Below are 13236 nucleotides of genomic sequence, written 5' to 3' on the forward strand. Positions count from 1 at the left end.
TGGGAGAAAATAATAGCAAATGAAGCAACTGACAAACAACTAATCTCAAAAATATACAAGCAACTCCTACAGCTCAATTCCAGAAAAATAAATGACCCAATCAAAAAATGGGCCAAAGAACTAGTAGACATTTCTCCAAAGAAGACATACAGATGGCTAACAAACACATGAAAAGATGCTCAACATCACTCATTATCAGAGAAATGCAAATCAAAACCACAATGAGGTACCATTTCACACCAGTCAGAATGGCTGTGATCCAAAAGTCTACAAATAATAAATGCTGGAGAGGATGTGGAGAAAAGGGAACCCTCTTACACTGTTGGTGGGAATGCAAACTAGTACAGCCACTATGGAGAACAGTGTGGAGATTCCTTAAAAAACTGGGAATAGAACAGCCTTATAACCCAGCAATCCCACTGCTGGGCATACACACTGAGGAAACCAGAAGGGAAAGAGACACGTGTACCCCAATGTTCATCACAGCACTGTTTATAATAGCCAGGACATGGAAGCAACCTAGATGTCCATCAGCAGATGAATGGATAAGAAAGCTGTGGTACATATACACAATGGAGTATTACTCAGCCATTAAAAAGAATACATTTGAATCAGTTCTAATGAGGTGGATGAAACTGGAGCCTATTATACAGAGTGAAGTAAGCCAGAAAGAAAAACACCAATACAGTATACTAACGCATATATATGGAATTTAGAAAGATGGTAACAATAACCCTGTATACAAGACAGCAAAAGAGACACTGATGTATAGAACAGTCTTTTGGACTCTGTGGGAGAGGGAGAGGGTGGGATGATTTGGGAGAATGGCATTGAAATATGTATAATATCATATATGAAACGAGTCGCCAGTCCAGGTTCGATGCACAATACTGGATGCTTGGGGCTGGTGCACTGGGATGACCCAGAGGGATGGTATGGGGAGGGAGGAGGGAGGAGGGTCCAGGATGGGGAACATGTGTATACCTGTGGCAGATTCATTTTTATATATGGAAAAACCAATACAATATTGTAAAGTTAAAAAATAAATAAATATTTACATTTCTCCTAAAAAATAAAAAAAATAAATGGGCAGAGGATCTGAACAGACATATTTCCAAGGAAGATAAACCAATGGTCAACAGGTACAACAAAACATGCTAAACATCACTAGTCATCATAAGTCAAACCCACAACGAGTTACAACCTCACATGCATACTGCTGCTGCTGCTGCTAAGTCGCGTCAGTTGTGTCCAACTCTGAGAGACCCCACAGACGGCACTCAACAGGCTCCTCCGTCCCTGGGATTCTCCAGGCAAGAATACTGGAGTGGGTTGCCATTTCCTTCTCCATGCATACTAGTTATCATCAAAAAGACAAGAAATGACAAGCGTTGGCAAGGATATGGAGCAAGAGGGACCCTTGTACACTGTTGGTAGGAACATAAGTTGATATAGCCAGTATGGAAAACAGTATGGAATTTCCTCAAAAAATTAAAAATAGAACTATCACATAGTCCCACAATTCCACTTCTGGATATTTATCCATAGGAAATGAAAGCACGAACTCAAAAAGACAGAAGTTTGTCAAAAAGAACAATCTTATGTTCCCTGCAATGTTATTTACAGTAGCCAAGATGTCTATGAATGGATGAATGAAGTGTAGTATTCATATACACAATGTAACATTGTTTATCCATAAAAAAGGAAAGAAATCTCGCCATTTGAAACAATGTGGATGGACTTTGAGGACATTAGTAGTGGTGGTTTAGTTGCTTAGTCGTGTCTGACTCTTGCAACCCCATGGACTGTAGCCTGCCAGGCTCCTCTGTCCATGGGGTTTCCCAGACAAGAATAATGGAGTCGGTTGTCATTTCCTTTTCTAGGGGATCTTCCTGAACCAGGAATAGAACCTGGGCCTCCTGCATTGCAGATGGCTTCTTTACTGACTGAGCTATGAAAGAAGCCTCTTGAGGACATTATGCTAAGTGATATACATCAAAGAAAGACAAATACTGTATGATTTGTTTCACTTATATATGGAATCTGAAAACAAACACACTCATGATATAGAGAATAGATTTGTGGTTGCCAGAGGCAAAGAGTGGGATTTGGGCGAAACAGTGAAGGTATTCCAAAAATACAAATTTCCAGTTATACGATAAATCCATCAGAACACTGTAATGCACAGCAGGGTAACTGTGGTTAATAATACAGTAGTGTATAAGTAGATCTTAAAAGTTTTCACAAGAAAAAAAAATTATAACCATGTGTGGTGATACCTGTTAACTAGATCTGTGCTGACCATTTCTTAATATATAAAAAACATTGAATTACTATGTTGTATGCATTCATGCTAAGTTGCTTCAGCTGTGTCTGACTCTGACCACATGGACCTCCGCCCACCAGACTCCTCTGTCCATGAGGATTCTCCAGGCAAGAATTATTGCAGATGGTGACTGCAGCCATGAAATTAAAAGATGCTTTGCATCTTTGATTGCAAAAAAAGCTATGACAAACTTAGATAGTATATTAAAAAGCAGAGACAGATTTTCTTTCTTGGGCACCAAAATCACTGCAGACTGTGACTGCAGCCATGAAATTAACAGACACTTGCTCCTTGGAAGAAAAGCTATGACAAACCTAGACAGCATATTCAAAAGCAGAGACTTTACTTTGTCAACAAATGTCTGTCTAGTCAAATCTATGGTTTTTCCAGTAGTCCTGTATAGATGTGAAAGTTGCACCATTAAGAAAGCTGAGTACTGAAGAATTGATGCTTTGGAACTGTGGTGTTGGAGAAGATTGCAAGGAGATCAAACCAATCAATCCTAAAGGAAAATAACCCTGAATATTCATTGAAAGGACTGATGCTGAAACTCCAATACTTTGGCCACCTGATGGGAAGAACTGACTCAATAGAAAAGACCCTAATATTCGGAAAGATTGAAGGCAGGAGGAGAAGGGGACGACAGAGGACGAGATGGTTGAGTGGCATCACCGACTCGATGGACATGAGTTTGAGCAAGCTCCTGGAGTTGGTGATGGACAGGGAAGCTTGGCATGCTGCAGTCCATGGGGTCGCAAAGAGTAGGACACAACTGAGTGACTGAACTGACCTGAACTCCATAGTTCTCCTCAGTATGCTCTTGCTATCCTATATCCTTTCCTTAGTGAATGAATAAGCACAATCACATTTTGGGTTCACCTGTATGTGTATGTAACCCTCAACTCATAAGCTCCAGCTCAAACCTCTCTTCAGATAACCAGGCTCATGTGTACAACCATCTAATAGACATCTATTCAAAAACAAATCAATTGATCAACCAACAAAAACATCCTGTTACCATCTTCTACTTTTCAGTCAACTTAGAAAAGTGAGAATGATCAAGTCTCTTAGCATGAAACTCTCCTCAAATAAAAAAATATATCCCGTTGATCCTTCTTCCTCCTATTGCAGTAGACAACCCTTTCAACATTCTTTTTTTTTTAATGTTTTGTTTTATCTTTTCTTTTTTAAACATTTATTTATTTGGCTGCACCAGGTCTTCATTGCTGCACTTGGAACCTTCCATCTTCATTACGGCATGCGGGATCTTCAGTCGTGTCATATGAACCCTTAGTTGCAGCAGATGGGACCTAGTTCCCTGACCAGGGATCAATCCGGGGCCCCCTGCATTGGGAACATGGAGTTTTAGCCTCAGGACCACCAGGGAAGTCCCCCTTTCTCCATTTTTATCAGTTTTTTTCCATAGAAGCCCTTCTGCAATACTGCACAGACCAGTTTCCCTGCTCCAGTCACATATCTGTCCTCCTGCTCTGAGCAAGACTCCAAACTCACAAGCCTGATGGAGATCATCTTCCTGTATAAAAATCTCTCAGCAACATTCTGTTGTGAATTTCTTAACTTCGTCTGTTTTGCTCCTGTACACCTCTCCACCGCCTTCTCATCTCTTCTCTAGAATCCAGCAGTCATAATCTACTCCTGCAGATTCATGTGCTTTTCTGGGAGTACACCATGCTGTCTTGCACTTCCATGCTATTCATTCTTCTCTAAGTTGGCTTCCCTGCCCCAGTAAGCCTCACTAGTTTCCACTAATTCTTTGAGATCAGTTTAAGCATTACTTTCTGAGGAAATTAAGCTATATGTTCCTGCACTGGATTACCACAGAATCTTTTACACACTTCTAGTTTAGCCTTTTAAAGTATTTTTAAAATTATTCATCAACAAACATTTATTCAGACCATACTGTGTACGGGTCATGCAGTGTCATTTTTTCTAAGCACAGGAAGTCTCAACATTGAGAAAGACAAAAAAAGAGTTTCTATTCTCATACACCGTACCATCTCAGTGGAAGATGGAAGGCAGACTGTGGAAGGTAGTGATAACTTTCATAATGAAAATTAATAAACAATGGGCTATGGAATCATTTGGAAAAGAAATTATTTAAACCTAGATGGCTGAAAAGGTTTTTCTGAGGAGTTAATATTTAAGCCTGGTGAGATCTAAATGTTATGACATATCCAGCCAAGTAAATATCTGATGGAAGATCATTTAAGGCATAAAGAAAGAACAGTTCAGGTTAAGACCCTAGGGGATAATGATTTTAGAACATTTGAGAAGTGGAATGAAGATGTGGGAGGCCAGGTAGGGTTTTTTGTTTTGTTTTGTTTTATGCATTTAATCCCCAAAGGCTCTGCAACCTAAGTAGTGCAATCATAATTGAGGTATAAGAGAAGGTTGCAAATTTTATGTAGTCACAAATGATAGACTAGGAAATACTAAAATCAGGATTAAAACGGATCTTTCTGAATCCAAAACCATGTGTTTTTTCCACCTACAATGTAACCAATGTTATACTGTGAAAAAGAAATATTCAAATCCCACAGGATGAGACTATACAACTTCTTGGACAGTTAGAATTAAGTATGGGATGGTGGAGTGTTCCATTCTCAAATGAATTACATCAAGATCAGACAAATTTGTGGAGAAAAAAATCATCTCTTCATTTGAAATTGCTAGACTTCTAATATCCACTCTGTGTTTCTAGTATAATACAGAGAGTTACAACTTTTTGTTTTTTGTTTTCAAATGATCAGACAGTGTTCACTGTAGGAAAACATGAGGCAAGGTCAACAATTGCAAATCTAGCAATGTCTCCCTTTGCTACTTCTATGCGAGAGGGAAGGGAAAGGGCTGTCTGTTGAAAACATCACAAAACACTTTTCACCCTATTGATTTTCATATGGAAAAAGTCAGTAGTGAACACAATTTGAAACTTCAATATTCTGATTCTCCTGGACCTCTGTTAAACCATGACCAATGAAGTCCCTCAGGGGCTGTCTTGGCACATGGAATCCTTCGTAGTAACAGAAACATCCAACTTCTGAACAGATCATGGCTTTGATCTTATCATTCTCCTGCTTTCCATGCCCTTTTCCTCCCTTCCTCTCAAATCAAACCCAGCCAACAGTAGAGGCTCTGATCAAATCATAACTTTCTCCAGGAAGCCATGCCTGACCTCTTCCTGTATCCTCGGCAGACAGGGATTTCAAATTAAACATTTCTTAACAATCATTATTACAGTTCCATGACATTCTTTTCATTTAAAATTACACACATATATACACATGAATTAACTTTGTAATTTTATAGTGTAATTGCAATTTTAAATTATATGAATAATGTGGCAGAGTATTCAGAATAAAAAATCCTACACATTATGACATAAAGAGAGTACATATCTTTTACTTTTTAATTATATTTAGAAGTAAAATGACAAACTTGAACATCTGAGTCAGTCTCACTTACTTGTCTAGACTTTTCTCTGCTTCCAAAGGTTGATTATTAGCTATCATACATATTTCTATATAATATTAAATAATCTAGTGATATGCATTAGGGGAAAGAAACTAGCACTAACTATGTCTCTACCACACATCAGCTACTTTTTCCAATACTCTCACCTTTTCAATCCCCAGAACAGCCATATAGGATAGGTAATTTTTTACCCCTATTTTACATATGGAAACTCTGGGTCCCCAAAATTATATTACTTGTAACATTTACATAGCTTGAAGTAGGAAGTATAAAAACGTTAATCTAGATATACAGTTCTGAATCCAAATCTCAAACTTCCCTCCCTTATATCATTTTCATAGACATTTTATAAGCAACCATATATTCATGCAAATTGAGCATCTAAAATAATTCAATTTTAAAAATTAATTTAATTATTAAACTGGTCTTATAATCATGAAAGTATATGAACACTGTTTTCAATTGTCATGCATAATTTCACTGTATGATTCTAGCAAGAGACTATTCACAATTCTAATCAAGAATTATTTTGATCTCCTGTTTCTTTACCACCCTCTGATAGATGTCTGATGTTTTCATGACTCTGGTATCTTTATTGCAGGAAAAATTAATGGAAAATTATAAGTATCCCATCAACATTGAAGATAAAAAATTAGTAAAGTCCATGTTTATAAACCTACCTCTCTCTACTTCTCCTTACTGATATTGACCATATTATGCCAATAAATACTCTCTTAGGTATCAGAAAATGGTTTTCCATGACAAGATATAAAAAGCTTGCCATAAAAAGCAAGGTCAGTTCTCTTCCAAGAAAAGGCGTCAAGGAGCTTGTCTATCCTCCTAATTTTTCCCTACAAATATTTTAATTTGAACTAAGCAATGGCTAGCTTATCCTGCTGAAAGGATGTTTTAAATGATAGAATCCAAGTGACTAGAACCTGTCTTCAATGTCTTTTAACCTGGACCCTGGAAATGCTAGCTTTCTAACATCAAAGATCAGAGATGATCCAAACTGATAACTGTACTGTGGATTTGATCTTGTAAAAATCAGCATTCTGATTGACGGTATGTTTAGATCTATTGATATAATTATTTTCTATGCACCTTAGTCTGATTAATTTTCAGTGTCAGTGGTAATATGGTCAAAACATATGTCTATAATCTTTATGTATGAAACAAAAAATATTTGTGAAATTTTAAGTAAGCTTTGCATTAAATGCTCTTTCTTTATACATAGGCAAACAACTTTTATATATCTAGAATCATATGAGAGAAACACTATGTGCTTTGGCTCCAGAAATATTTAGATTCAAATTTTACCTCCAGGTACAATGTACACAGCTTTAGGGAATTCAACTACTATGAACTTTAGTTTCCTCATTTCTAATGATATATAACACTGAGCTGATAAGGTCATATGGATGATCAAATAAAATCTTTTCAGGACTGTGAGTTTTAACTGGAATAACATATTAAAATGCCTAAGGTCTAATAGGCATTTTAGTGTTATTTATTCCCTAATATGGGTAGCTAATTAAAAGTTGCTTTCATTTTTCTGTACTGAATAAATGTATGAGTATAAAGGGGTCACCTGTAAATATTTTACCATAGTAAATAATTAACATTGTTTTAATATTTGTAATTCAGATATTTAAGGATTAAATTTACTGTATATAAGGAAAAAGAGTTAATCATGCAATTCTCAATAAGTTTTATATAATACTATAACATGCTATTTTCCAAACATTTTGTAAAATGTGGCAATTTTTGAAATTTTCTTTAAGACTAAGAATATTTTAGTTAAAGAAACTTTACTGGGGAAGAAACAAAAAATATATATCAGTAATTTAATGGTCAAACATACTGGAGAGAAATGACTTCTGGTAACCAACCCGTGAGTGCATGAATCACTGTGAACTCTCCCAGTTCTCTCCTCTCTGCCACATGGATGCTGAAAAAGCAAAAACACAATAATACAGTCAATAACATTTGAAAACAGGAAGAGGTCTATAAAAGACAGGAATCTCTAACAAGCAGTGGTAAAAGAATAAATGGGCTCTCCAGATGGCTTAGTGGTAAAGAATCTGCCTGCTAAAGCAGGAGAAGTAGGAGTTTCGGTTCAATCCCTGGGTCAGGAAGATCCCCTGGAGTGGAAATGGCAACCCACTTAAGTATTCTTGCCTGGAAAATTCCATGGACAGAGGAGCCTGGTGAGCTCCAGTCCAAGTGGGGTCACAAAGAGTCAGACACGACTGAACACACACACACACGCACACACACACACACACACACACACACACGATAAGAATAAATGTAGGGGTCCCACTGGTTATAAATGACTGAATAAGAATATACTTTTCCAACACTCAGATGACTTGTTTTGATAAGGCATTTAAATCGATCCCTGATAGGTCAGTTGGTAAAGAATCCGCCTGCAATGCAGAAGACCCTGGTTTGATTCCTGGGCAGGAAGATCCCCTAGAGAAGGGATAGGCTACCCACTCAAGTATTCTTGGGCTTCCCTTGAAGTTTAGCTGGTAAAGAATCCTCCTGCAATGCAAGAGATCTGGGTTTGATGCCTGGGTTCGATGCCGGGGTTGGGAAGATCTCCTGGAGTAGGGAACGGCTACCCACTCCAATATTCTGGCCTGGAAAATTCCACGGGAGGAGCCTGGCAGTCTACAGTCCATGCGGTTGCATAGAGTTGGACACAACTGAGATTTCACTTCACTTCACTTCATATATATAGATGATACATAATCTTTTCTGTATATTCAACATATTATCATATTCTTTTAAAAATAGGGCAGTGTCTTTCCTCTTTCGAGTTTCAGTAATTATCATAAGATTCCTATGAGTCCGTATATTAAGCCAGTCTCACACATGGCAGGGCAAGATGGGCATCACACATTTTTGATAAAATCCTTAGATAATTTTAGAGAAGCCAGAAACATCCATTCTATCTTGTACAAAAGAGTGGATCTGCCCCTATGGCATAAAGTCAATGAGACTGTGATTGATTAACTATCACTCTTCTTATTTTAATCCTTTACTTTTAATATTTTTCTGAAGTGATTAGTCTATTTTCAGTAACACACACAAATATTATATCTATATTTTGCTCAGGAATCAGAGCTTCAGTTCAACCTTATGCCAGTGGTGGTGACTGATGGTATTGATTGGTATACATGTTTTTTAATTCAGAAAGAAATATTAGTCACACACTCCATCATTCAGAAATTTATATTGGTTTTTTGTTTGCAGATTATAAACTGTGATGTGTCCACATATCTCCAAGATAACAAATATCTGCTGCTGCTAAGTCGCTTCAGTCGTGTCCGACGCTGTGCGACCCCATAGACGGCAGCCCAACAGGCTCCCCCATCCCTGGGATTCTCCAGGCAAGAACACTGGAGTGGGTTGCCATTTCCTTCTCCAATGCGTGAAAGTGAAAAGTGAAAGGGAAGTCTCTCAGAGGTGTCGGACCCTCAGCGACCCCAAGGACTGCAGCCTTCCAGGCTCCTCTGTCCATGGGATTTTCCAGGCAAGAGTACTGGAGTTGGGTGCCATTGCCTTTGTAGATATTCACAGTCTAACCTCCTTTTTGAATAATCATATTTAGGAGGTGACTGTACGAAGCTCATAAAAGTAGTGTTATTTCCTCTGCACATGTCACAGTGATATTTAAATAACTACTAAATATTAATTTTTAGTGTAGAAAGCTAAAACTCACATTAAGAAATTCACTATCTACTGTAAAATCTGAGAAGAACTTTTGGACAAATATAAATTGGACCACGTAGTGATTTCCACTTCAAGGTCTAAGAAGCATCCTGCATTAAGCCTGGTCCTTTATTTACAAGTTGGATTCGTTTGTTTTTCAAAAATAACCATAATGCCATTTCTCAAGTTTTTTTAAAATTCTACTGTAGCTTTAAGAAAGATAAAAATGCCACTCCGATTATTCGGGTCAAGCATTTACTGCTTCACTGGCCTGGCTGCTCTCATTCTCAGAACTTCAAGTTAGATCTGAGAATTAGGAACATTATTTCCTTTCAAAGATAAACAAACATAGTTGTTACCATTTTAAATACTTAGTAGTATTCAACTATCTAAATGCTGTGAGCTGAGCTTTTAAAAATGATTGAAATTAAGGGTTGCAAGCTGGGTAACACAAATTCCAGATAGAAAATTGAGGGTTGGTAACAGAAAAGAGAGATGAAGAGGCTGGCAGTAGGAGGGGCTGTTTTTGTTTGTGTGGCTTTGGGAGAGAAAAAGGAAGCTAAGCCAAAAGAAAACCACAAAAAAACAGACCAGGCTTCTGACTGAAATAGCTGTGTATAATAATAGAAGGGGAGGGGGCTGAGCTTTGAGCCAGTGGCTGGAGTGGCCAGTTAGAGCAAGTGGGTGTGTTCTGCTGAAAAGGATCTGGTGTGATAAACTGCAGGAGGGGGAAGGGTAGCAAATCCAAGCTGGTGCATTGTGTGTGAGAATTCTTCCACGGATTGGAGACACACAGTTGCCTTGCATTGGCAACTCAGGTATCAGAGCTTTTTTGCATTACTCAGGCCAGAATAAAACACTAGTGGTAAAGAACGCACCCGCCAATGCAGGAGATATAAGACATGCAGGTTCAATCCCTGCCTCAGGAAGATCCCTTGGAGAAGGAAATGGCAACCCACTCCAGATTCTTGCCTGGAAAATTCCATGGACAGAGGAGCCCGGTGGGTTACAGTCCATGGGGTTGCAAAGAGTCAAACACGACTGAAACAACTTAGCACTGGCACAAGGACCAGAATAGAGGAAGCACAGTCTGCAAGTGGAAGCTAAGACATGCCTCGAATAGGTTGGTGCAGGAACATAAGACACAAGCAGATTTCCCAGGAATATTGAAGGAAACATGACTGTTTTCATTGTGAATGTATAAAAAGGACCAGTGTTACCTAAACCATGAGGAACACATGGACATCCTTCAGAAGAGATCAGATTTTCAAGATTAGCAAATGATGGCTGCATACACAGAGCCTAAGACTTTAACTGGATCCAGGATACTTTGGAGTAAGAAACGGCAACCCGCTCCAGTATTTTTGCCTGGAAAAATCCCATGGACAGAGAAGCCTGGTGGGCTACAGTCCATGGGGCTGCAAAAGAGTTGGACACGACTTAGCAACTAAACAGCAGGACATATATTCAATAATTAGATGAACCAGTATTTTCCCCTGCAAAATAACTTCTTTCTCTCATTAAACTGAAACTTTACTTTCCATGACTGACTTTTTCATTCATCATAAGGAAACACTGGCTACAGAATCACTTTTGAGCATTTTTATTGGGGGAATTTTGTCTCATTGCTGGCTAACAGAAGACTTCAAACCAGTGGCTTTGGAATGTTTATTGTTATAGTAGAAAGTTTACTCTGTTTGGAGAAAATGCTTTTTAAAAATGATTTTTTGAAAAATAAAGGTATGCAATATTGGTGCATAGTTGTTGCTGTTTGCCATTTTGTTTTTATACAAGTGGGTGATAATTCTTTATTCTACTTACTCAACATTTGCCAGCTTAATGATAGCTTTACACAAAAGCATTGGCCAAAGTTCAAATTCATAGGTTGTAGCTGGAAGCAATAGATTATTTTCTTCATCAAAAGGCAGAAAGTCATCAATGGTTATCTTTCTCCAGCAACCCTAAAGATGCAAAGAAAGGAATATACCATTAGTGATTTATATTATTTTTCAAACACATTCTTATATACTGCTGACATTATTATTTACAATTTGTACAATTTTATAAAATTTAAAATTTTATTTTATAATTGTGATTTTATTTTAGCATCTTACGCCTAATGGCTGACCTACTAGTATTGTATACTACTCTGAGAAATTTAGCTTATTATTTCATTTATTGTAATTAAAACATGTCTATATCTATATCTATAGTGTCATTATTTATGAGGTCTTTTAGCACATTCTTGGATGCCTCATCCTACATAATGGAGTAAATTGAACTATTTCAAAAGCAAAACCAAAACATCATGCAATCATGGATAAGTTTAGGCACAATTAAATAACTTATTTGTAGTCATAATGCAAATTCTCCAAATGTAACTTTAGTAATGATTTTTTATCCTCATAGGCTCAGTGAGATTATACTTCCAATTACCATATTACTCTTACTCCTAATTAAAGATCTATTTTGAACATAAAGTTAGTTAATTCTTTATCTAATAAAATCATGATATATTTACATATATATATCACTTCATAATTAAAAGTTTGAGATAAATGACAAAAATTAATGATTGTGAGCTCAAACTCCTTTAAACTTTGGTTTTACATGTGAGATTTATTTTTCAGCAGTGATGCAAGCCTTGTGAACTCAAGGATCTGCATAATACATGGCTTATACCTATACCATTGAATTGTTTATAGTCTAGAGAGGGAGGACAAATAAGAATATACAAAATACAAAATGTAATTGTAATATGTTTCAAACGCTCTGGAATAAGAAAGGAAATGTGACTAATTTGCTCAGTGGATGTCTTCACAGGAAGTTGACATTTGAATTCAAGCCTTAACTAACAGTATACTTTTCCTAGGTAGATAGGAACAGTAGAGTGAAAATGTCTTCTTTTTATGACACTTGTAACTGAATTCATACTACATTATTTAGTGGTTATGTGACTTTTTATTTCTTTCTTTGTGGATAATGTAGGGCAAGACAGGTTTGAAGGAACAAGTATTTAGCTATTCTCTCTTCAAACTTTAGGTGAAACAACTCAAAATAATACACAGTAAAATTGACTGGATTGATCTCCTTGCTGTCCAAGGAATGAATACATAAATGAAATGTTCTGTATATATAAATACAAATAATTTTTGCACTTGGTATTTTTGGACCTAACAAAAGCAGAAGATATTAAGAAGAGGTGGCAAGAATACACAGAAGAACTATACAAAAAAGATCTTCATGACCCAGATAATCACAATCGTATGATAATTCACCTAGAGCCAGACATCCTGGAGTGTGGAGTCAAGCGGGCCTTAGGAAGCATAACTACGAACAAAGCTAGTGGAGGTGATGGAATTCCAATTGAGCTATTTCAAATCTTAAAAGATGATGCTGTGAAAGTGCTGCACTCAATATGCCAGCAAATTTGGAAAACTCAGCAGTGGCCACAGGACTGGAAAAGGTCAGTGTTCATTCCAGTCCCTAAGAAAGGCAATGCCAAAGAATGCTTAAACTACCGCACAATTGCAGTCATCTCACACGTTAATAAAGTAATGCTCAAAATTCTCCAAGCCAGGCTTCAACACTACATGAACCATGAACTTCCATATGTTCAAGCTGGATTTAGAAAAAGCAGAGGAACCAGAGTTAAACTGCCGACGTCTGCTGGATCATCGCCAAAGCAAGAGAGT

At 37.3% G+C, this 13236-nt stretch overlaps 1 protein-coding gene across 1 annotated transcript in view; it reads right to left on the minus strand.

Moving 5' to 3' along the window:
* ADGB (androglobin) overlaps nucleotides 1–13236 on the minus strand; it is a 190793-nt gene that overhangs the window by 130736 nt on the left and 46821 nt on the right. Inside the window, exons 6-7 of the mRNA XM_010862563.1 lie at nucleotides 11363–11502; nucleotides 7683–7769 (exon numbers count right to left, since the gene is read on the minus strand). Of these exons, the coding sequence (XP_010860865.1) occupies nucleotides 7683–7769; nucleotides 11363–11502 (227 nt within the window). The remainder of the gene's footprint in view (nucleotides 1–7682; nucleotides 7770–11362; nucleotides 11503–13236) is intronic.

This window comes from Bison bison, unplaced genomic scaffold (assembly GCF_000754665.1).
Source record: "Bison bison bison isolate TAMUID 2011002044 unplaced genomic scaffold, Bison_UMD1.0 scf7180017864483, whole genome shotgun sequence".
Classification (NCBI taxonomy): domain Eukaryota; kingdom Metazoa; phylum Chordata; class Mammalia; order Artiodactyla; family Bovidae; genus Bison; species Bison bison.